Here is a 26950-nt window from a genome sequence, read left to right on the forward strand (position 1 = left end):
GAGGCTCCTAAATGCGTGTGACATTTGCGTGTGAGGGTGCAGCTGCCCCACCAGCATTCTTGACGGCAAGTGTCCGTAAGCTGGCATGGAGATTGGAGATACAGCTGATGGCTGTTACCAAGTCTGCGTCTTGCCTTCACCTCAGTGCGGCCGTCAGGGGCACAATAGAGGCCGCTGTTAACTGCATGCTATTTTTATGTTTGTAGTTCACACCCACGGTCAGGGTTTAATGCAGATCTCGTGCGCACGTGCCGCCGGTGCAGCTGTGGGGACTCTCCGCATTTGTGCTGATGCGAAACGCTTGCGCCGCCCGGCGGGCTCTCAGACATTGCAAGCGAGACCGGCATCTGGCATGCGCTGCGGGCCGAACTATGCGGGCTGTGCCGCACCCCTGCCCGCCCGGCCCTGGACTAGCCGGGCCCCCGGGAATGATACAAATCCCCCTCGACACTTGCCTCCACAGCCGCGCTAATCAACGCTTTTCTTTTTTAGCTCGAGACAACTGGATGGCAGCTGAACCTGCAGATGGCCCAGTCTACCCAGGCCAAGATGACCTCTCCGCGCGCTGTCCTCGAGCTGGGCGTGAGCAGCGAAGATTCAAAGGTAGGGAGTTAGCAACGTCCAGGCGCAAGCACAACTGTAATGTCAAGTATGGTAAACACGCGGCTCGACTGACATCAACATACCCATGCAGCCAAGGTACTGCGTGACAGGTTTCACACACTCAGGGGCGTGGCAGCCATTGGTACAGCAGGTGCAGTGTCACCGGGGTACAGTGTCCTTGGATGCCATTGAACCTTGATAATTGCTGTATTTTGATTCCCCTACAGCAGTAAAAATGCCAATTTTCCTTGTTTGCACCAGAGCTCTTGGCATCTTTGTTATGCTACTGATTTACTCCCGTACACAGCTCTCTTCTGCAAATATTAGTGTAAAACCAAGACTGTAGGAACCGTGCAGGACAGGAGGATCCGCAGTGGTCACTATCCCCCTGATTTTAAAGCGACAGGTAAAGAATAAACAGCTGCAGCAGGAAAATGTCTTTCTGAAGCCATATGGCACATCTCTGGTCCCCTTGCAGCCTGTACCCCCTAGGGGTTCTGTTGCCTCTTTGTTTTGTTAACTAATTCATTGTGGTCATTGAGGTGTGGCACCTTAGAATCGTTCTGTCAAGCCAGTAGAACAAGGGAACTCAATATATTCTATTTTGTGTTTTATTTTTGACTAACCTGCCATTTTAAGAGGCTCAACCACTCAATGACCTCAAATAAACAATTAGTAACGGAAAAAAACAGAAAGGTTTTGAGGCCCTCCCAAAGATTGCTCTTTAGCTTACAGCTCTTCAAGAAGACACTTGGAGCATGATTTCAGACAGATGTGTTAAAGCTATATTTGACCTTCATTGCCTACGAAAACGTTCAAAAGAGAAAATCACATCGTTTAATCATCTTAAAACTATACACATGTATATATGTGTGTGTATAGTGTCAGTTTGATTTGAGGAGTAATACATGTTCTGAATTCCATATACTAGCAGTAATTGAATAACCGAACACAAAGTACTGCCCTCTGGTGTTAGTTGTAACCCTGCAGTCTCTGAAGTGCATGCAATCCTGGATTCCAGTCCCAGCGCCACCACTTGACAAAATTGCATTAGACCTGATTATCCTCAGCCATCACTTTACTTCACTATTTAAGAGCACATTGAAGTAATTTGTTACTGAATCTGTGCTCTATGAAAACGCTACAAATATATGGTTAATATAAAATATTCTTTACATTTAATAACACTATAGGCTATATAACTAGAGAACATGACAAACTGACATTTTTGGTAACTCGTAGCAACATCGTCAGGGCTTGGTTTAGTCTTGAGGGTTTCATGTTTAAAACATTACTTTCAGTAAGTGTTAGTCAAATAAGTGATCTGATATTGTATGTACTTAACTGAGACATTGACAAATGTTGAACATTATATATTTTTATTCTAATGTAAGCTTATATTATTTTTTTGTGACATTTGTGGTCTGATTTAAATCTTTTTATAGCTAGTTGGCTCATGTTTCGGTTCTTAGCGACTAGTCAGAACACTAGCGCGGCTCTCCCCAAAGCTGTCCATTCTCCCCACATCCCCATAAATTTAGTGTCGCCTACACCCATGTGTAAAACCCAAGCCTGAAAAACTAGGATTTTTAAAAAAAGATGAACGTTTTACCACAGAGCTTTTTGACATAAAAAAGCAGTGTTTGGGCATTCAGTAGTACGTTGTCCTTTATTCTCCCTACAACAGTCCATGTTGCCAGCTCTCATTTGCATAAACAAGCAAAATCAAATGTACTTTTTGCTTTCCTTCGTGGCGCTCCAGCATTAGGCTGCATTATTAGGTTTGTGCAGTTAATTCTTTCGCCTTGGAAAAGACAAGGAAGCAGGAGAATATAATCAAGAATAACATATTGAGATACAGACGAGGGATACCAGAGGAAAGAGTGATTGGAAAAGGGTCAAGAAAGCAAATAGATTACAATGCCTACACCATAATATATTTCTTCAACTCTCTAGGGAGCACTCTGTTTCTCTTACATTTATGTCATATCGTATTCCTTCAAATTTCACGTAATAGCTGGGTTTAGAACCCCAGTAACCCTAACATGATTAGGCAATTTGGCATGTGGCTTTCGGTTTTACTAGGGCAATCTGATGCAGATGAAAAACCCTAAATCAGGATAGTTGAGCAAAGCCTTTCATTTTTAGGTCGAGCTGATGTGGCATTCATGCGAAGCATGAATGCATCAGCTCGACAACTTATGCTGCCCGTATTTAGGAGACTGGACAGCAATCAGACGCGCGCTTTCACTCTGTCAGATTTCACCTCGGGAGCGAGCTTTCTAAGCTGCGCTTGCGCAGACTAACTCGCTTCCCTAACTCGCTTCCCTCGCACGCATTAACGGCACAGATACAGCCATCCCCCACCCCTCTGCACGCACGCGCACACATACACACGCTGCCGCCCCCTCACCCCACCCACACACACACATACACGCAGACAGGCACAACACACGCAGGCACATACAAGCGGCGCACCCCCCTCCCCCCTTCCCCGTCTTACAAACCACAGTCACGCATGCGCACATACCCAGCCACACACACTGCATACACACACTGCATACACACACGCAGACCCACGCGCACACACGCAGACCCACGCGCGCACACACAGACACATTCGAACAGACACACACGCGTACACCCCCCTCCCCCCTCCCACTCACCGGGCTCTTTCGGCGTGTCTCCTCTGCAGCGCTGGTCGGAGTCGGCCGGCTTCACTGCTTCCTCGGCGGCGGAGGGCGGAACTTCCTGCTGGATTGCAGGCCCCGCCCCCGTCTGGGCCGAAAGTGCCTGACTTCCGGTTTTCACGGAGCAGGGCTGCGGCGGTGATTTCTTTCTTTTTACAATAAGCAAAAATCTTGCGAAATATGTTTGAACTTGGAACTGTAAAGTGGGTGCGTCATGATCTTGAAAGCAGAGGCTGGGCAAGTATATCTTTTTTGCTTCTCTGAGCAAGTTTAGACATCTGCGTAACTGCGAGTGTTGCATGCAGATAAGATGATGGAATGAAAGGCAGGGAAGCCACCCCGAAGTTCATCAGTTTCGCAGCGGTCGAAGCGCGGAGATACTCCTCCGGGAGTCGATCCTAGCGCTATATAAACCTGCAATTAATTAATTAATTAATAATCCACCTTTATGTGGTTAGTAGAGGGGGGAGGTGGGTACAATGATTATTTCAGTTATCAGAAGTCTGGCTTGGTAAAATTCACATGGAAACCCCATCATGGGGTATTGGAGGTTGACAGGCACGAAAAGATTCCATTGCTATCGCATGCTAACGTAGCCCACTACAACGGCTCTTTGTTGTCAGCCGCCCGCCCCCTTCGCCATCAAGAGCCGGTCGTGACTGGGGTCCGGCGGCAGGGGGCGCTGCACTGCCTCACCCGGGACTGACAGGCGGGGGCACGTGGGCTGGACTGTTTTTTATCAACTTCCGAGACTGACTGACAGATCCCGCCTCTCTCCCTTCATGACATCCGGCCGCGGGGGCGTGACCCTTCATCCATACATGCATCGTCCCGAGGCCTTCCATCATCCATCTATCTCACTGGCAGGAAGGAGCCTGGGCTCAAGGGCCGGATTGTGATTGCGTAACATGAAGTTGATAAACAACAAGCAAGTGTCTAGGGGGGGGGGGGTGAGGGCTCGCCTCATGGTTTGGACCCTATGCAACACACACTCCACACAATACCACTCAGTGCCACAATTATATGCTACATAATTACACTGCACTCAATGCAACATACACTCAAAACAATACCACTCAGTGCCACATAATTGCATGCCACACAATTACACTCTACTGAATACATCATACACTCCACATAATTACACGCCACATAATTACACTGCACTCAACGCAACATACACTCCAAATACCACTGTCACATAATTACACGCCACATAATTATACTCTACTGAATGCAACACACTCCACACAATACCACTCAGTGCCACATAATTTTGCTTCATAACTACATTGCACTCAACGCAACATACACTCCAAATACCACTCAGTGCCACATAATTACACTGCACTCAATGCAACATACACTCCAAATACCACTCAGTGCCACATAATTACATGCCACATAGTTACATGCCACATAGTTACATTGCACTCAATGCAAAATATACTCCAAATACCACTCAGTGCCACATAATTACACGCCACATAATTACACTCTACTGATTAGACTGCGCTCAATGCAACATACACTCCAAATACCACTCAGTGCCACATAATTACACGCCACATAATTACACTCTACTGATTAGACTGCGCTCAATGCAACAAACACTCCAAATACAACTCAGTGCCACATAATTACACACCACGTAATTACACTGCACTCAATGCAACATACACTCCAAATACAACTCAGTGCCACATAATTACACACCACATAATTACACTGCACTCAATGCAACATACACTCCAAATACAACTCAGTGCCACATAATTACACTGCACTCAATGCAACATGCACTCCAAATACCACTCAGTGCCACATAATTACACGCCACATAATTACACTGCACTCAACATCTAAGTCACGTAAATACAACGCATATTGCATTACAAATGCTATAGGTGTCACATTTGCGAAAGTTAAAACTATTGGCATTGTAAATGACAAAGCTATTAATTTTGGTATTTTCAAAACCAACAGATAAATATAAAATTTGCCATTTACAGTACCAACAGCTCAAACTTTCCTAATGCGAGACCTATTGCATTGCAAATGCTTGTTTACACTAAGTAACCCTTAACTTTACGCTTATATGTTCCTAATCTTATTTCTCATACCACCTCATATACCAGTTTCCTTGGGTCACACACACCCCTTTCGCTTTCATGCAGCAGTGGACAAGGATAATCGCTGGCTTGTGACTTCTCAAATGTTCAGAAAGTGTAACCTCGGTCGCTTAGTTTGGGATGGTCCTGTGCGATATCAGATTTGCTTCATGCCTGGCTCAAATTGTTTCCTCGTTCACAGCTAAACGGACAGCTTACTTTGTCACCTGGTTGAATCATTCCACTTGCTCATTTGCTTCACAATGCATACAACAATACCTTTGTGGAAAATCCAACATCTATCTAAATGCTCTGACAATTTAGCACTGATGAATTGGTGCACATTATCGGATTCAAAACACTCAGGTGGCTCTGCCCTACAAAAGATGTCTTTTAGAAAACATATAACTGAATCTGTTGATACACACACAACCGTTTTCCACTCTGGTCATTTTAAATAACAGCCCACTGGGACCATAGCAAAAACATTCCTCCTTGAAGGGAATATTGAAAGATCCTGTAATATCTTTCCCAAATTTCCTCTGTAGGCTTTGAGGTCAATCGACCAACATGGAAGTTGCCAATCATGATTTGGCTGACTTGTCTATTCAGTTGCAGAATTCAAACTCTCTCGCCCATCTATCCCCCATGTGATCTAACCCTGACCACCATAAATGGTATTGGATCTTCCTGTTTGTCCCACACCTTCCTGGGTGTCCCTCGAGAGCACTTCTAAAAAAAAAACTTGGCATAGCCACATTGCCCCCTCTCATGAGGCTATTCCTTATTTACTCTAACTCTCCCTGGACATTGCATATCGATTAATTGCCCCCTACAGCTTTCTTTCCTATGGCCATTACACTAAGGTACAGCCTTTAACATTCCTGAAAATAAGATCTACTTCCACTGCCTGTTCTCACTCTTGCTCTGAATCAATCAATCAATCACGGCATTTGTAAAGCGCGCTACTCACCCGGGAGGGTCTCAGGCGCTGGGGGAAGGGGAAATGTTACTGCTCGAACAGCCAGGTCTTGAGCTGCTTCCTGAAGGAGAGATGGGTGGAGAAATAACCTTCTCCACCAAAATCCCACCAACAAATGTTACTTCCTCATTATTAACAGCCACTCCACACTCAATTTTTCATTTTCAATTGCCAGTGTTAACCGGGACAAGCAATCCATGTGCTGGTTACTATTCACTAGAAGGTATTTATTCGCAAACTGAAGTGCTTGGGAAGAACAGCGGAACAGGTTTTAAGAGGATGTGCCTATGGGGGAATGAAGGGGGTGGAGGTTTGAAGGTTTGTGCATTATTGTACTTTTTCAGACAACTGAAGCTTGAAACGTATCATTTGCTATAGCCCTTTGTAGCAGTACTGTAATATGGGGAAGAAAGCTAGGCATTGCAATGTGATGTATACTTTTATATTGTTGTAATAGGAAGCATCTCAGCATTTCCTTTATCTGTAGTTAATAGATTGGTGTGTGGTAGAAGGTGGTAAAGCTTCCTACATCAACTGTTTACAAAGAGGAGGAGCAATCTTGCGTGCTTTGTATCAGGCTTGGTTAGATCTTTGGTTAATGCTGATACATTTAAAGCAGAGAACAGACACTCATTCCATAAAGTGCAACACATCTGAGAATTGCATGGAAACAGTCACTTAGCATAGATATATTTAAAAGTTACGGGGTTTGTTCCCATGTGACTTTTAGGCATGTACTGCTTGTTAATCCTTGAGAGATCCGATTGTGTATATCTATGATGCTATTTGTAATGTGGGTGCATTATATCAATGTGTCAAACATAAGATGCTGGATCTACATGCATATTATTGGGGAGCCTGCTGTGGAAGCATCATGACTTATAAACCCTTATACTTCCACAAGGTGTCATGCTGGTTCACTCTGGGTAGGCATGCACTGGACGAAGTTCCTTGAAGAACGTGAACTGGTGCTTGCACTGATACTGCTTAATGTCACATGGTCGCTCTGAATGACCCTTGACCATGCACTGTTTTAGAAGCAGCCCACGTATATACCATCGTGATTGACGGGTTGAGGCACAGGGGACAAGCTGTTGAACTTTTCCACTGGCATGATGTTAATCGATGTACCACTGTCTATGATGAAGGTTATGGAACAACCTTTGACTTTTATTGTAACCTTGGGGCATTGTCCAAATGGATTCTGTTGTTTTGTTTGGTGTCTTTGTCTTTTGTTCTTCCTTGCAAGCAGTCAAGCCTACATGCGCATGTTGTTCCTCGGTCAATACCATCATTGCACATCCATCTTCTTCACTGGTGCTTGATAATGACCTTGAAGAGCCGGTTCAGGATAAACTTGATAATGATCAACTTTGTTTGATTTTTACTTGTAGTAACTGATGTTTCTCCTTTGCTTTGTGGGCTTGGCAAGAATGTTTCTGGAACCTTCTGGGGTCCATTTTCTCTTCTCGCTGCAACGCATTTGGTTTCTCTTTTGCTTTGCAAACCGTTATGAAGTGGGTTATTTCCCACAACCTTTGCACGTCTTTCCTATGGCTGAACATTTCCCTAATGGGGTATTGAACATCCACACCAGAAACACAACTTTTTCTTCTTTGGAGACGCCGACTTATGTGACGAAAGCTGATTAATTTTTCGCTGTTCCAGCTTCCATGTCAACAGCTTGTCGATCTGCTCTTTTATCAGTCCTTGCAGTCATTAGTACGTTCTCTAAACTGAGGGTCTCTCTCAACATGTGACTGTAAAACAGCCATTGATGACTCTGAGGCATAGGGCTTGTTTGTCATTAAACTCACTAAACTCAAGTGTTTGATAAGCACATCAAGCATCTCAACAAACGTATCCATTGTTTCACCAGCTTGCTGTCTCACTTGATTGAATATGTACCTTTCATAGTCGACATTTGACAACGGATTGAATTCGGTTCCTAATGCTTCTTAGATCTGACAGTACGATATTGCATCAGTCAGTCAGTGAGATTTTCTTCACCACTCATACTCCGTCACTGGCAAGGTTTTTTAAGTATTTAATGATTTTCTTATCGTCATCTTTTTCTAGGGCATCTGAGAAATCATTGAACATCTCGATCCATACAGTCCACCTGACGCCAATATTTTGCTCTTGGGGGGTGTCGAATGGAGGTGGTGGTTTCAGGAACTCGGCTGCCATGTATTTAGCACTCCCTTCTGCAGCCATTGAAAAGATTCACTATTCCGGTGGCTTTTGTTACGCCCAAAAGAACCTGCAGCTTCTGCAAGAACAACCCCATACTTGCGTTCGAGTCCTCACGCCCTATTTTGAGGTCGCAAAACATTTTGTCTGTTTTTGCTGGTGATGGAATTTCCATTTCTCGTACCTGGTTATCACTGCCTTTAGCATTTTCTTTGCATTGATGATGGCTCTGTACTATAGCGCAGCTCAGAAGCTCTTCTTTCGGCATTCCCAGCGGATTTCTTGTAAGCTTTCGAGTGTGCTCTTTTGTAGGGCCTTCAATTTCTTCGAAGGCTGTGTCTGGGCTGAAACGGTGCTGGGACTCCTTGTACATTAACTTCTTTTAATCGATTTGGGTGCATGTGGCAAGAATAAACAGTTTGCTGTATCATTGCAACCTCTCAGGGAGAGCAGTTTCACTTTCTCAGAGTACATATCACCTACTTGTGGCCAGTTGTAGCGTCCTCCCCAGCCCAGGAGCATGCAAAAGGAACACGCCACACCCAGAGCTCTGTAACAGACCTCTTTATTCCTCACGTACGATCACACACTGCACTCTCATTACGACATAACTATTAATAACCACACCGTAATACCTCCCAGCAAATTACGTAATTACTCTGTCGAGTCTGCCTAGTCGGGCTAGCGCACTTAGTCTCACAATACTACAGTGGCCATTGTGCTATTTATTTCACCTCACCCGCCTGGCTAAAATGTAGTACTTTTAGTTTTCATGAATCTTACTGGCTCTATAAGCTTTAAAAGGCTTACATTTCCAAGCATTTCTCTAAAAATGAGCCCAATGAGACTAATCAAATAGTGGTTCATGAAACGGCACGATCCAGAAATTTGGGGCACATTTTTGGGAATGCCCAGGCCTAATTGTGATCCCAATCTGACCGTGGCTCTTAGGAAGTGCACAAGTATAGGGATTATGACTGTTTTTAATATAAACAAATACATTTTTGTGTGACAATGTTTGTGGCAGCCCACGTGTAAACTATTTTTCCCAAAATTGAAGAGATGGAAGCGCTTTTTGCAGAAACGATTCATTTGAAAACCTTAATCTACCATTATGCCAAAATGATTTGCTCTATTTCAGTATTACCTTGTCTACACCACATCAGACACCACACAGATCACTGTAGCCTCAGTGCGGCTTACCCCCCTCTGCTTGGAAAAACACTCCACTATGCCACTCTGTTTGCCAGGGCACCATCTCCCTCTGTCAGACAGTTCACTCACTTCCTGTGCCGGCTGTTGTGTACTGCGCAGTGCCCTTTCACACCGAACACACTATGTATGCTTGCTGCGGCTTCTATAGTTGCCTAAAAGTGCTCTGTGTGCTGCCCCTCCGCTGTCAATGTGTTTCTTTCTCTACATCACAGGCCTTACTTTTCTCCATCCCGGACTGCACCCACTCTTTACCCTATTTTGGACGCTTTTGGCAGCTTTTATTTTCACATTCACTATTTCAGAGTTTTACTTTTTAGTTTAAATTTTGACTGTTCCAAAATAATGGAAACTAACATACACACGCCTCTCCTGATAATTGCATTAGTTTGATGTGCTGCATGCTTCTCATTCACTCAATGAAAGTCATGCATGCATTTATTAAAGTACACACTTTAATATGTTCGTACAGACTTGTTCCGGAATTTCATGTCACAGCCATAATCATTGGATTAGAGTTGACATAACCACATAATGTATACAGCCATTCTGAAGTGCACCTGCAAAAATCTAAAATATACCTGCTTTCAAATAAAGAGACCACAATACATAACCCTCTATTTATGTGCATTTTACAACCTCTTTCGTGTTAGTGGGCCTTTCGCATTACACATATGTAGGTAGGTATTGAAATGTAGCTAGGAAGCAAATTTGTACGTAGTATGGAATGAGAAACAAGTCCTGATCATGTACATTACAGGGGAAGAGGGTGCTGGCCTGTCATAGGTTGACTGGGGACAGAGGCACCATGATGTTCCTTGAAGCGGTGCATTTTAAGCTCCTTTCTGGATTTCTGGAGTGAGTCAGCAGAGCTGAGCTTTGGCGGGATGCTGTTAAAGAACCTGAGTGTGCAGATTTTATTCTGGTTTTTATCTCTGTGTACTTTCATCTCCCACCAGATGAGATGGCTCTGTGGTGCATTGGCCTCCTCGGTTAGAAGTTGTTTGGCAAACTAGTGTGGTGTGATGGTAGTTTATTGCCTTTTAGGTAACATAAGCAATCATGCAGAGTGGCATTCAGCGGGAGAAGTGTGTACTGTCTTGGCGAGGGTACTCGGTCATATTTAACCAGGCCCCCGAGCCAGGCTGCCCTGTGCAGATGCTGTTCAGTGAAGTCAGGTAGGAGTCTAAGACCCTCTGAGAAGGGTGTTGCCTTTGTCAAACTGTGAGACTATAGGGCGTTGTAAGTTCTCCTGAAGTGTACTTCTTGATTATAATGACTAACTTTTCAAAGGAGGGGTGCAGGCTCCATGTTCTCAGAGTTAGAAAGTGTTAGGTACAACCTCATATTTCAAGACGGTGCAGCAGACGGAAAGCAGTCTCAATTGAAGAAAGGTATAGTGGACCAGGACCATTAGTCTGCCTGGAAATCTGTGATGTACATGACGTATACATTTAGATTCTGCAGATCCCTGAAAAGAAAATGCATAAACTCATGTCCTAGGCCTCTGTCTGCGATGCTGTTAACAGAACCGAACCCTGCGTCCATCCCCGTGTGTTTCTCTTCTGCATGACAGCTAGTTTATTGGCCGCTGGTGTTGCTCTTCTACTGCGCCAGACACCCTTCTCAGCAACCAAACTGTAAAAAGAAACATATTTCAAAAAGTCCCATTTCGCATCCCGCGCCGTCTAATCACCCTCATAAATTCAAGCAATTAGCAGCCTTTGATTCATGGAGGCAGTGACTTATCTCGCTTCAGAGAAGGCCATGTTTGTTTCACTTAATGCTCCAAACTTTCCGAAAGTCAGCCTCTCTCGGAAGGGTGATTACCCCGCGCCCCCCGAACAGTATCCATCTTCGCCCTGGCGCTAGTGACAGCAGCATTGCTCTTATCGCTGTAGCGCTTTCCATTTACAGGGCACATTTGTTTTGCTTCCCCGTCTGTGGAGCACGAGGCGCTGATGTATAAAGCGAATTTGCAGTTGCAGCGAAGAAGATCCAATATGAAACTACAGCCGCAGCCTGAAAAAAGCATTAGTTTGTAAGACAATAAAAGTTCAGTTTATCTTTGAAGCAGAGTTCCTTTATGATTGATCAGGCTAGGCCAATTTCCTTGTCGTCTTGCCAGTCTAGTTGTTTACAGTGTTTTGCGCTCCACGAATGGAGGAGGCTTTTAAAGTGAAACCACTCTTAGTTCGTCCCTGAACTTTGAGGGGTTGCTCACAGGACGATAAATTTCCCGACAGCCAGAGACCGTGGCTGCTGCTAGCTGCGTCTCCCCCGAATGAAGGATATCATATTCCCTCCTGCAGAGGCCCCCATTGTTGTCACTGCCTGTGAGTGAGTGTTGCATACACAGTTCATCCTTGTCTGACCTCGAGAACAGGCCCTCATGGCGCAGGAGGCAGATAGGATAGGAGAGTGGGGAAACTGAAATAGTCAGCATTTTACACACCGGTTCATGGCGTCTGGTTTATTGGATTTGCACAGCTAGTGGAAATGTTATTTTAGTTTTATCAGAAGCAGTTTTGTCTGTCCCATTCGGGATATCTCCTTTCTCATCACATCACCACACATTTCAACATTTTAAAACAGGAAGGAGGGAGGTAGAGAAAAATACATTTGGGGAATTAATTTCTCCCATTGATTAGCATTAAAACAGAGCCAATTTTACGCTGCATACAGCTAAAATAAAGCCATTTTGGGCCTTAAAAATTGGGACTTTTCTGTCTGAATAGGGTCCGTTGGCACGTATACATATCTGTTGACATTTTGCCAAACATTTTATGTTCCAGTACTTTCTCCCATTCCTATCTGACAAAATCACTTTAACTAGTGGAATGGATTTACAACGTCCTTCACAACCCTGCTCCTTAACCTTACCCTTACCATCTAACCCTCTCGGAAATTCTTGCTTTTAGGGCCACATCTTTTTTCTTATATCATTTTCTCTTGAGTTGTTCATGCTGTATCTCTTCCCTCACTCAACGGAATCCCCTACATCACTTCAAAATGATATACCCCTGGCAGTCACACTGTGTGGTGTTTGTTTTACCATACATCCAAAAAATATCCCGCACCTCCTTGAAACAATCCATACCAGTCCTCAGGGCCAATTGACCTGCTTCCTTAATGAACTTATTAAATCTCTCCTCCTGCCGATGATTGTACAACATTCTTTATTTTAAATTCTTCCAAACCCCCCTCTCACTTGACATCATATAGTTTTCATTATCAGTGACAAAAAAGGCTGCAATTCCATCTTGTTGAAGCACCTTCTCTGCAAATGCCAAGACATTCCTTTTGATAAGATAACCTACAAAAGCTACTTCTGGTTATTTTTTTTTTACCCTACTAGCACTAATACAGTAAGCAGAAGACTGGCAGTCTCTTGAACTGTCCTATACTTTTAGAGGCCACGTGTTGCCACACCCTATGTGGTCAATCAGCTAGTTTCATTTGGAACAGAACTCTTTTGTGGTTGAATCCACACTTTGATAATGATGGTAAATTCAAATCAATTTTGAACGGTATCCAACCTTCTCATGATTACAAAAGAATATACACCATCCAGTTGTTCCAGCCGACTGCAATACTTTAAAGAAATCTCTTTGTACTTGAAATCCCTATGGGCCTTTGTTGAGCTGAAGCCATCATACATTTTCTCACCCCTCCTTTTGACTATGTTTCACACAATGTCCATGCACTATGGCCCACTCTACATTCTTCTGCGGAAGTTAGTGTCCTTATCTTTCCTTTCTCCAGCTACCAGCAGTTATGATGATGGCCTGAAAAGCCAGGTGTTATAACGTGTTTTACTTTGTCTATGCCTCCAGAGTGATGTCACTTTTGAGAATTTGTAATGCCTGTTGAATGTTGTGTGTGTGTTTCAAATTAAGCAGTTGTGGAAAGCTCATTCCCGCTGAAGTAGTCTTCATGCTTCTGGTGGGGTTTAACCTAGAACTGAACCTGGGCCTGCCCATTGGCATTACATGTGACCTATAAACTCATGTATGTGGCATTCTTAGAATGTTGAGTGGTTTCTTAGTGAAGATTCTATCATCGTTGACTTTGGCTGTTGCAGCTGTTGATGCCCGAAGATCCCTTATGGTTTGCACATGTTTTTTAAAATACATCTTATTATTACCCATATGGAAGGCTGCGATTCGTTCACAGTGGCGACAAGGATTGTAGCGCAAGAGCACACTAGGTTCCTATAGTCTTTGAGAGGCCTTCTAGGATCTTGAAGAGAACCATCATATAAGCTATCTTCTTAAGGACTGCTTCTGCCAAGACAGCATTTGTTCAAGGAATTCTGAGGAAGCTGATGTGTTCACAGTGGGATTTCTTTTGTAATATCGTCCTTAAGGTCCCAAATTTAAAAGACACAGTTTACTTATTCTGATAATTAGCTCAAGGCCAGCAGTTAGCTCGCAGCTCACCAAACCGTTTCAAAGTATATGATGCAATCATCAGGCTTAGTATACGACAACTAATGTAAATAACAAGGACCCCCTGTTCAAAAACTGAATTTGTAATACAGGGAAATAAACATTGTGAAAAAAACAGACAATTGATAGTACAATCAGGGAGGAACAGTATGAAAAGCACAACAACCAATTAAAAAGTACCGGATTAAATTTATTTCTAAATGTACATATTCATTTTTTTTTTTTTAAATTTGTTTTTATTGCAGAGTTAGAAACCACAGAATACAAGTAATCAACCAGTCCATTCGTGACATCCCCCCCGGTCAACAGTAAAGCGTATATCATACACAGCCATTCAGCCCGCATCCCGGAGGCCGGGCGGCATAATACTCTACTTGGTAGGAAAACATCACGGTGAGCGTCCCATAGGGACCATGGTAGAAAGATCGTTTTATGTATCTGCATTTTACCCCCCCACCCTCAACAATGCCTTCGTCAGCCATTCCGCTTGCGTGATCAATGCTACTGTCCGTTCCAGGGCCCACCCCGAGCGCTGTGGAGCCTATCATACCTGGCCGCTCCTCCCCACCCTTTCTAGCTCCGCGCGGTACCTAACTGACCCACTGAACTCGAAGTCGCCCTTGCAGACAACCAGCTTCCCGGCTGCCGTCCCACCCCAAACTCCCACTGAACAACCCCCCATGTCCCCACCCCGGCAACTGCTAATGGTGTGTGCTTCGTGCTGATGTGTTGGATGGATCCACTACAGTGTCAATGACAACTCTGTGTTCGTTGCCCCGCAGTGTCCACTGGTCCTATTCCCTCAGTCCTCATCCTCCACCAAAGAATCACGCAAAGCCTGCACCACCAACTCCCACGCACGCGCTGCATCCAAAGCCTTCTCATTACCAAGCTTGACAGCCTGCTTCATCCGGAGCACACTCTCGCATTCAGACCACCGCAGCAATTCGTTCTTCCATCTCCGCAGTGACGGCCCGCCCTTGGACTTCCAATGCCATGTTATTTCTCTTTGCGCCAGTATCAGACCCAGATCAATAAATTTGCTCGTCACCTTGGTGTGTTTGGTGTGCGGGAACCAGAGCAGCAAGCACCCTAAACACCCTGGCCACGTTCTGCGTGAGGACCTGCAATTGCGCCGCTAAATAATATAGCTCAAAGTCGGGTACAGCCATGCCCCCCTCGACCTTGGGGCGAAGCAGCGTGCTCAGCGCCACTCTACGGCGGCCATGCCCCCATAGGAACCCAATAAACATCGTCCTCAGGTCTCTAAAGATCCCCTGAGGAATCCAGATAGGCAACGTCCGGAAGTAATACAGGAAGCGGGGGAGCACCACCATTTTTAAAAGAGCTATCCTACCCAGCACCGTCAGCGGGAGGGTCGACCAGAAGGCCATGCTGCCCCTCAGCGCCCGAACGCACCGACCGATGTTGCCCTCCAATAGGTCCGCGGCCGCGTGGTAGATGCGGACTCCCAGATAAGTGAAGCAAGATGGCTCCCAGAGCACCCCCAAGTCATGAGCAGGGCAGGGCGACTCCGCTCTCAGCGGGAACACACAGGTCTTCGCCCAGTTGACCTTAAGTCCCGACAGCCGGCCAAACTCCGACAACAGGTCCATCGCTCCTTCCAGGGCCCGCGCCGTATCATCGAGATACAGAAGTAGGTCGTCCGCATACAGCGATATGTGATGTTGCTGCCCGCCGCTGGTTATTCCCGCATACTTGTCACCCGACCTCGCATGGACCGCCAAGGGTTCCATCGCCAGAGCAAACAGTAAGGGGGAAAGGGAGCACCCCTGTCTCATGCCCCTACCCACCGGGTATGCCGCAGACACCAGTCCACCCAAACGCACCCGCGCCGTCGCCGAGGCATATAAGACCTTCGTCCACCGGCGGAACCCCTCACCCATGCCAAACCTCTCCAGCACTCCATCCAGGAAGGTCCATTCCAAGCTGTCAAAGGCCTTCTCGATGTCCACGGACAGGACCGCTTGGGCCCCGTCCCCATCCAAGATGGCGTCCATTATCCCCACCAGGCGGCGAATATTCAGCGCCGTGCTCCTCGTGGGGATAAACCCAGCCTGATCCCTGTGCACCAGGCCCGTCATGTGTGGGGCCAGTCTGGTGGCCAGTATCCGGCTCAGGATCTTGTAATCCACCGTCAACATGGAAAGCGGACGATAGGACCTCACGTCCGTTGCATCCCTACCAGGCTTCAGGAGCGGGACAATCAAGGCCTCACGCATGCTTCCTGTCTCAAAAGCTTCCGTGTACACCACCAGGAGCCTGGGGGCCAAACTGTCGGCATACTGCTGATAAAATTCTATTGGTAACCCGTCTACCCCGTTTTATTACGAGCCATATGTTTAATAGCCACCCGTATTTCAGTGAGCGTGATCGGGCCACCTAACTCCTTCGCGTCCTCTTCATCTAGGACCGGAAGCTGCCTCGCCCCTAGGTACTCCGCTATGTCCTGGACCTCCACTCCCAACTGACTCTGATACAATTCCTGATAGTACACCCGAAAGCACTCCAACACCGCTGCCTGGGAATACACCATTTCCCCCTGTGCGTTGCTAATGCTAAGGATCGGGCAACCCCTAAGTTCCGGGTTAGCAAGTCTGGCCAAGAGTGTGCCCACCTTGTCCCGTTCTGCATGCGCTCTAATGGTGTACTGCCTGTAGTCGTAACACCTCAACCGTTCCGTCTCGATGGCGACCACTTCCTTCGCCTCCAACAACTGGGTCTGTAAGTCCGGGCTGGCCGGCCTGCGGCACTCCACATCTCTCAAAGTCTCTTCCGCTTTCATAAGTGCATTCAACACAGTCGTACGAGCATTCGAAAACCTACCCAGGCACACCCCTCTCACCACCACTTTCATTGCATCCCATTCAGTGGACCGACTCGTGGCCGTGCCCTCATTCTCATCAAAGTAACGGCCGATACCCTGCTGGACAGCGTCATGGAATACTGAGTCCTCCAGCGTCTCCGGCCGAAGCCGCCATGTTGGTATCGCCGAGCGCTCCCGCTGCCACTGGATGTGTACCAATAGGGGGTTATGATCTGAAATGGTTCTGGCCAAGTACTCCGTATGAGAGATCAATGGGGCTAGGGACCCACTACAGAGCACCGAATCTATCCTCACATGCAGCGCGTGGAGAGCAGAGTAAAAGGAATAATCCCTGGTGTCTCTGTGCTGCTCCCGCCATACATCCAGCAACCCCCATCTGTCCTGCCAATCCTTCCTGTGCATGGCCAACTTGCGCACCGGGGAGTCTACTAGGGGGGGATGGGACCTATCCAGAGCCACATCCGTAATCGAGTTGAAGTCCCCCCCTAACACTATCGGGCCCGCCAGGAAAGAAGCCAAGGACCCAGAGATGCCATCAAAATATCGAGCCTGATCAGTATTTGGCGCATACACACAGCAGAGAACCACATCCCTTCCATACAACCTCCCCTCCACTGCTGCAAACCTACCATCAGGGTCCACCACTTGATTCAGCACCTGGAACGGTATCCCCGCTCTCACCCAAATCAGCACCCCCCTGGCATATGCTGAGTAAGTGGTGCCGAACACCTGGCCCCGCCATCTTTTTTGCAACGAAGCGCACTCTTTTTTAGTCAGATGGGTTTCTTGCAGCATAGCAATCTGTACCCCTCTTCGCACCAGGTATGCGTGTACTTTGTGGCGTTTAACCATAGTTCGTAGCCCCCGGACATTCCACGTCAGGCATTTCAGGTTAGGTAATGTCCCCATACCAACATCGAGCAGTCCGATCCAAATAACAAAAGTTCACATCCCTTCCAAAGCAGTTGCCCGCCCCAGAACACACCCTGAACAAAAAAACACCCCAAACCCCACTCCCCAGGACAGAGCCTACAAACCCAATGTCAGCCCCAATCCAAACCTCGAACCAACTACCCATACTCCTACCCTGTGGTCTCCACCACAGCAGGCCTTAAGGGCCCAAGGGGGGTGGGTTATCGCCAATCCCAGCTAGCGGAGCCCGCACCCCGCGCCCTCATCCCCTACTGCGCACTCAGCCCCCCCCGGCAACCCACTCATCTCCAACAGGATACCGCCCTACCATTAGGTCTCGAGCAAGTCCCAGCACAGTCTCAACCGCAAAATATTCCATCAGAAGTCTGGGGGGTCACCACCGGCCCCTTCGAGCTTTCCGCCTCTGAGAGGTCTTCTCCCGTTCTGCTGCCTTCTCCGCCCGAGTCCGTTTCCACCCGGTCACTGTTCTGTTGCGACCCCGTGATGGCCGCCGTCGCTGCGAGCGCATCTCTCTTTTCCGCAGCCATTTGAGCCTCCCGTTTCTCCCACTGGCGCCTGTTGCGGGACCTGATGCGCTGCGATTGTCTGATCCGGGGCTGCTTAGGCTGATCTCGCCTACTTTTATGTGACCTGTCCGTCCCCGCTCTATACGACTCCAGCCATTGCCAAACTTCGTCTGGGGTCTGGAAAAAGTGCGTAGTTTCGTCAAGTATGATCCGCAGCTTGGCCGGGTAGAGCAAGGAATATTGGATGCCTTCCTCCCGGAGCTCCTTCTTCACCGCTAGGAACGATGCCCTGTTCTTCTGGACCGCCTGAGTGTAGTCCGGGAAGATCGTGACCTTGCTGTTTTCCACCTCATACGGGCCCGACATCCTAGCCCGCTGGATGAGGAGATCCCGGTCCTTATAATGGAGGAGCCGCACCACCATCGGTCGGGGGGGGCGGCCAAGCCCTGGTGGGCGAGCGGGCACCCTGTGGGCTCGCTCCAGAGTAAAGAAAGGAGTAAGCCCCTCTGGTGCCACCACTGTGCGAAACCAGTTCTCCATGTAGGCCACCGCATCCTCCCCCTCAATTCGTTCCGGCAGGCCTACTACCCGCACGTTGTTTCGCCTGTTGCGGCCTTCTGCATCCTCCGCCCGTCGTTCCAGCGAGTCCAACCGGGCTAATATATCCGTGATCCTGTGTTCTGCGGTCACCACCGACGGCTTCAGGTCCAACAGCAACTGATCATGGTCCTTGACCCTATCTGCCAGCTTCGCATGGTCAGCTCGCAGTAGCCCTAGTCCCGTGGCCACTTGTGCAATGTCCTGGTGCAGCGCCTCCTTGGTCGAGGTGATCGCATCGAGTATGGCGTCTAGACGTCGGTGCAGCCGCTGCTCCTGATCCAACTCCGGCGGGGGAGTCTCGCCCATCCGGGACGATGCCGCCAGGTCCCCCTCAGCGCGCTCCTCGGCCACCAGCCCTCCGGCCGCCGCCATTTCAGGACACTGCGTCACAGGCCAGCAAGCCGACCAGCTTCTGCTCTCGTAGTCCGGCGCGAACTACCCGGCACTGAGCAGGGTCAGGCGCCGCCACCGATGCCCTCAGGATCAATGTCCAGCGTGGCGGGCACTGTTCCGCCGGTCCCCTCGGAAGCCTGAGGGGGGAAGAAGGAGACAGAGATGGCGGCAAGCGAGGGACTACAAGGCCCAGGAGGGGCAATTCACTGTTCCCCGACCTCAGGAACTGGCGCCTCTGTCCCCAATGTCTTGATCTATCGGCTGCAGGGCCTCCCGCCAGCCGGCGACAACTCGGCTCAAAGTTGATGTCCGGGGCTGCCCGTCCTCATCGGCGCCATTTTCTTCTCACTCTCGGCAACACCTCGGCCGTCGCCCAACTCGGTCTCCTCGGGGCCAGCGGTCCCCCAGCAACTTTCCGTCTGTGCCCGGCTGTCCCCTCACCCTTCAGAGGGCAGGAGCGTCGACCTCGGGTCGCCCAGGGTGCCAAAGACAGGAGAATTAGCGGGATTCCGCGCGGAGCTGCGAGCTCACGCCGCCATCCCGATCGGCGTCCAAGCCACGCCCCCTAAATGTACATATTCATATTAAAAACATTTAATGCAAAACCATGAAGACCAAGTAATTATAAAAACAATCAATCATATATAGATAATGTATTTATAACACAATTACACAAAAATTAGTAAAACCGTGGCGAACAATATAAGTCATCGACGCGCGTTTCGGCGTTATCACAAGAACGCCTTCATCAGGAGCCACAATCAAATCTGTAAGACATATATAAAATAAATTAAAAACATGAAGGAGTCATATAAAACTCCTATTATGCAAATAACAATACATATACATGTCGCTGTGCTTACATATCAAAACAAAAACTCCCTACAAATGCAGCTAAACAATGTAACCACATAAGATACAAACTAATCATTTTATATTTGAGCAGTGGTATTGGAATTAAATGAAAGAAGTCCTGATGGGGTATTACAAAAATGAGACTCTAGGAGTACAATTTTTTTTTATATCTATTCCCGTCTGAACCTGGGCCAGTGATTAGATGTAACTGGCAACAGAGAATGGACAGTGCGTGAGTATAGGGACTGAAACCATTTATTATTGCCTTACCCAGAAAGAACACGAGATGAGTGTTCACTGTTTGTTCCTTGTATGTATTGAAAGACCTATCGTCTGGGTGGAATTACACCTCACCCGACTGAAAGTATGATCTAGAATGGTAAGAACATAGCAGTTATAAATACATGACAATTTGCTAAACTTCCGATTCTTAGACCTATAGATCAACTTCACATATGTTGAAATTAATTGTAATCCCAATAGTTTAGAGCTTGTTGTGAAGATACTATCACTGGAAATCGGCATCACATGTATATCGGGAAATAAGGGTGTCACTTCTGTTTATTGTTTGCCTTACCCAGAAAGAACACAAGATGAGTGTTCACTGCACTACACTCTCCCAATTTATGCAGTGGTGGAGTAACTCGTGCGCCTATCTTTATATTGAATGCGCTGATGTGCGTTCCTTCAGCAGTAATACTCTAATAAATTAAACTAGCAACGAAACTCTAACTCGCCATGCTATGTACGAATACTTGATATTAAAACATGCAATGTTATAATGTAGATCACAAGATCTTACCAGATATATCAAGGGACGAAAGGTTACGTCAGAGTACACGAAGAAATAAGCCGTCGGTCTTTAGTACTAAAAATAAAGATAAGACCAACCTCTAATTTTAAGGAAGATTGATTTAATTTGCTAATATGATTTGGGATGTAAAGGCAACTTACCAAATATAATTAAGGGTTACCAGTGGCATAATCAGAGGGAAGTCGCATTCAGGATATCTGTTGGCGTTCCGCAATATTGTCCTCGGTACTAAAGATGGGAATGCAAAAACCGCCAATTACGAACAAATTCATAAGTGAGAAAATCGCGGGTGCACTTTCAATGGTGGAGGCAGCTTACTACCACGCACAAAGATAGCCAGCTTACCGTGTATGTTAAAAGCTAAACGGTATCACAAACACGAGGGAGCCGCACATAGGATTTCTACTGGCGTCCCGCAAATGTTCTTTCGGTGCTAGAGATGGAAAACACGATAAGCCATCAATTACAAATAATTCCATGAGAGATTAAACTGCCGATGCAAAATTGCAAAAAGAAGAGCAGCTTGCTTACCAAGAGGTGATAAAAGACGAACCGTTCCGTCAACCTGTGGGAGCCACGTTCAGAATATTCGATGGCGTCTCACAGCCGTTGGAAAATGTGTTTTCTATACTGAAAAAATGAATAAAATACCACCCATTACCAACGATTATATGGTAATTTGATAATTGGATGTAACTACACAGGAGGAGCAGGGGCGTGGGGGGGTAGCGAGGGAGGCCGTTCGCTTACCGAAAATGATAGAAGTTGAGCCATTCGCTTACCGAAAATGATAGAGGTTGAGCCGTATCATCAACCCGCGGGCGCCGCGTTCAGGATATCAGATGGCGTCCCGCAGCCGTTGGAAGTGGTGAGTGACCCGGCCGGCTAGTGAGCCACGCCTTAAATGCCGGAAACTGAATTGCCTCTACCGGCGTGTCGGCCCTCAATGCCACGTCTTAAAGGAAAAGTGACTCGGATTCCAATGTGGAATAAGGTGAATTAAGTAAAACATGCGTCCGTACTGGTACACAGTTCGAAGGGCATGTTTTGTACCCACAAGCATGATTATCTTATTATTTATCAGATGGGTAATATATTAAAGCGGTGCATATAAAAAGAAAAGTTATACGTATGCACCAAAGTTCTGCATTGAATCGCTATGAGATGGAAAGTTTCTATATCATAATGCCTAATTCAGGGTTGAATTCCCAGGTATTCTACATATATATAAAGAGTGGAAGAATGTGGGGGATTTTCTACCTTGTTTAATGTATAAGGATAAAGAAAGGATGTTACAAAGAAGCCCAAAACGGCGGCACAGTTTACAAATACCTATTGATATTTAACAGAATTCTTGTCTATTCCTGGACCCATTAGTGCAGGAACCAGGGAACATGAGGAATGCCAATGAACGTAATGGTATTTCTAATCGAAACAGATGGCATTCTCCCAGGGAATTTCGTTGTTTAATCCCCTTTTATGCGTATCCAGAACAAAAATCCAAAAAACTTCACGTTTTTTGCGAATGGCGCATCCTCCTTTGCTGTCTGCAGTTTTGATTTTTTCTAGGACGCGCCAGTGTATATCTTCCGGTTTGTGTTGTGAATCAAGAAAGTGTTTCACTAGGGGCGCATTCAGTTTCTGGGTTTTAATGGCTGATCTGTGCTCTGTCAGTCGTGTTTGGACCGATCTGCACGTTTCGCCGACGTAACCCATGCCACACAGGCAGCTGATAAAATAAACCACATTGGTGGTTTTGCAGTTCCACAGGTCAGTTGCTTTGAAGGTGGAGCCATTGTGGGTGAACGTCTCTCCAACTATAATATTCTTACAAGATTTGCAAGAAGAACAAGGAACTGTACCTCGTACTGGCAGGTTCGTCAATAGTGATCTCTGAGTCTGATTGCCATTGGGCAGCTTGGAGCTAAATTTAGAATGAACTATTTTGTCTTTCAAATTCCGGTTTCTCCTGTGGGCAAATAAAGGTTTAGCTAGGGCAGACGTGGAGGACGGATTGCAATTCAAAATATGCCAATTAGCATTGACAATCTGCCTTATACGTTCATTCATAGTTGAATGAGTAGTTACACATACGATGCGATCATTAGCCTGTTTCTCCTTGGAAGTTAGTAACGCGTCTTGATCGAAGAATCGAGCACGTTTATAGGAGTTCCTTATCAATCTGTGAGGATATCCGCGATCACGAAACTTTTTGCGCATAATAGCTGCTTGTTTGTCGTAATCAGACAGATTCGAACAATTCCTGCGGACCCTGAGAAATTGGGAGAAGGGAATACTTTCTCGTTGACATTTGGGGTGGAAACTACTGAAATGTAGTTGGGTATTTCGAGCTGTTTCCTTCACAAATAAATCAACCTCCAACTTATTATCTTTAACTCGAATTAGAAGATCTAAAAATTCGACTTGATTTTCATCATAGTGCGCAGTGAATTTCAGGTTGCTGGCGGTCAGATTGATCCACTCTAAAAACTCAAGAAGGGTGTCTTTCCCATTGGTCCAGATAAAGAAGATGTCATCAATGTATCTGGACCAATGGGAAATCGACTCAAAAAAGGGTGCTATTTCGTTATCTATGAAACGTTCTTCGAAACGGGACATGTATATGTTGGCTATCGATGGAGCGACTGAAGCCCCCATACTCACACCCTTGAGTTGGCGGTAAATATCATCACCGAATTCGAAGACATTCTCACTGAGAACTATGAACAGACAGTCTATTAGGAATTTCTTTGGACAAATGATATTGTGTTTGTCTATAAACCAGTCCGTTGCTCTAATGGCCTCATCTATTGGTATGTTGCTGTAGAGGGATTCGATATCAAGGGTTACTAATATATCCCTCCCTGGTATGATATCTAAGTTTTCTACTGTATTAATCATATGACAGGTGTCTTTAACGTAAGATTTAATCTTTGGAATATGAGGTCTTAAAAAATGGTCGACGAATTTAGAAAGAGGTTCTGTGGGAGTGCCAATAGTTGACACTATTGGTCTGTATGGGGGATTCTCTGAATTCTTGTGTATTTTCGGGAGACCGTAAATACAAGCAGTTTTGAATTTGTTTGTGTTTAGGAATTCATGATCTTTAACATTGATGTCGCCATTTGATAGAGCGTCATTAGTCAAGATACTGATTTTTTTGGTAGTGGTTTTAATGGGATTACAATTAATTTGTAAATAGGTAGAACTATCACTTAGCATTCTCTTCATATTCTGTTCATAATCACTGGAGTTGAGGACAACAATTCCACCTCCCTTATCCGCTCCTTTAATCGTTAGTTCCTTATTGTCTATAAAATCCTTGAGGGCTAATGATTCATGCATGGTTAGGTTGTATTTAGGTTTGGGAATATATTCCAACGTTTTTTCCATTTTTTTCATAACAACCAACTCAAAGGCCGCTACTTCTGGCCCTAACTGATCTAAACCTGGGGTAAAGTAAGAGGGTAGTGAAATATCATTCTGCCTTTGTGCTGTTGAATCATATACATTATCCTCTTTATCTAGAAAAAACTTTTTCAATCTAATTTTCCTGAAAAATGCAATTATATCCTTATGAAGTTCAAAAGTATTCACAAATGAGTGGGGTACGAAGGATAAACCTTTCGATAACAGAGCTTCACTCGAGCAATCTAACTCTTTAGAAGACAAGTTAAAAATGGGAATTACATCCCCTGACCCCAATATTGCCTGTTGCGAGTTTCCCTGATAAACTGGGGTTCTTGTTGTTGATGTTGTTGGTGTTGGACCTGCTGATGTTGTGTTTGATGTGTGTGTTGATTCATTTGAAAATTCCCTCTCGATTGTCCCTGATTTTGGAATCTTACCCTGGGGCGACCGCGTCTGGGCCCTCTGTTTGATAAAAAAGGGCGTCGCTGAGGTCTGGAGTTGGTATATGAATTAAAACCACCATCTGATTCATAGTATGTATTACTTGAGCCTTCACCTTCAGAGTCAGATGAATCAGTAAAATTGTTGACTCTTTGCTGAACATTTCCGGACTCATTGGTATAGTGGTTCTGTTGATAGAAATCTTTATGTAGGTAGGGATATGCAACTTCCTCTGAGTAGAATCTTTTATCTTTATTCAGTTTATCTGTTTTGCGTTTATTCAGATAATTACTGAATGATTCTAGATCCTTATTATATTCCTCTATCTTTTTGATGGCATCATCAACTCCTGTGAGTTGTTTCAATTTTTCTTCTAATTCATCTATCTCTTTTTTTATTTCCGAAGCTAGTTCTTTTGATGTTGCCACTATCAATATCATCAAATCCCGAGAACAGCGATTTGCTATGAAACTCCATTATTCCAAAAACGGTCTATGGTGTACGACAAGACCTGGTATATTTCGTACACGTAGTCCGTTGGGAATAACTCCTGTTTTCAAATAAGCTAACATGAATTCCCCATGGGCTTCCATGCAAATGAGTTTCTTCTTGAGGTCTAGTAATTTCTTACCTTCGTCCTGCCCTCTAATTGATGAATTAGTATTAGTGGTTGGGATTGATGTACCAACTAGCGTTTCGAATTCCTCATCTGTGAATCCGAAAGTTTTCATATTGGCCATCGCTACAGGGGATAGATGAAATGAGGGGAGAGAGGGATTATTACTCACTGCTCAAATATAGTACAATAAATGACATCCATAACAATTGGAAAAGAAAGGCCCTGCACAGACAAGCTGTGGGAAAATTAATGTAAATAACAAGGACCCCCTGTTCAAAAACTGAATTTGTAATACAGGGAAATAAACATTGTGAAAAAAACAGACAATTGATAGTACAACCAGGGAGGAACAGTATGAAAAGCACAACAACCAATTAAAAAGTACCGGATTAAATTTATTTCTAAATGTACATATTCATATTAAAACATTTAATGCAAAACCATGAAGACCAAGTAATTATAAAAACAATCAATCATATATAGATAATGTATTTATAACACAATTACACAAAAATTAGTAAAACAGTGGCAAACAATATAAGTCATTGACGCGCCTTTCGGCGTTATCACAAGAACGCCTTCATCAGGAACCACAATCAAATCTGTAAGACATATATAAAATAAATTAAAAACATGGAGTCATATAAAACTCCTACTATGCAAATAACAATACATATACATGTCGCTGTGCTTACATATCAAAACAAAAACTCCCTAAAAATGCAGCTAAACAATGTAACCACATAAGATACAAACTAATCATTTTATATTTGAGCAGTGGTATTGGAATTAAATGAAAGAAGTCCTGATGGGGTATTACAAAAATGAGACTCTAGGAGTACAAATTTTTTTTATATCTATTCCCGTCTGAACCTGGGCCAGTGATTTGATGTTACTGGCAACAGAGAATGGACAGTGCGTGAGTATAGGGACTGAAACCATTTATTATTGTCTTACCCAGAAAGAACACGAGATGAGTGTTCACTGTTTGTTCCTTGTATGTATTGAAAGACCTATCGTCTGGGTGGAATTACACCTCACCCGACTGAAAGTATGATCTAGAATGGTAAGAACATAGCAGTTATAAATACATGACAATTTGCTAAACTTCCGATTCTTAGACCTATAGATCAACTTCACATATGTTGAAATTAATTGTAATCCCAATAGTTTAGAGCTTGTTGTGAAGATACTATCACTGGAAATCGGCATCACATGTATATCGGGAAATAAGGGTGTCACTTCTGTTTATTGTTTGCCTTACCCAGAAAGAACACGAGATGAGTGT

The 26950-nt window shown here is 45.4% G+C and overlaps 1 protein-coding gene across 1 annotated transcript in view; it reads left to right on the forward strand.

Annotated features, from left to right (window-relative positions):
- The window catches only part of COMMD10 (COMM domain containing 10), an 898809-nt gene that overhangs the window by 194485 nt on the left and 677374 nt on the right, over positions 1 to 26950 (forward strand). Inside the window, exon 5 of the mRNA XM_086963023.1 lies at positions 493 to 603. Coding sequence (XP_086819149.1) covers positions 493 to 603 — 111 coding nt within the window. The remainder of the gene's footprint in view (positions 1 to 492; positions 604 to 26950) is intronic.

The sequence above is a fragment of the Lissotriton vulgaris genome, chromosome 3_1 (assembly GCF_964263255.1).
Source record: "Lissotriton vulgaris chromosome 3_1, aLisVul1.2, whole genome shotgun sequence".
Classification (NCBI taxonomy): domain Eukaryota; kingdom Metazoa; phylum Chordata; class Amphibia; order Caudata; family Salamandridae; genus Lissotriton; species Lissotriton vulgaris.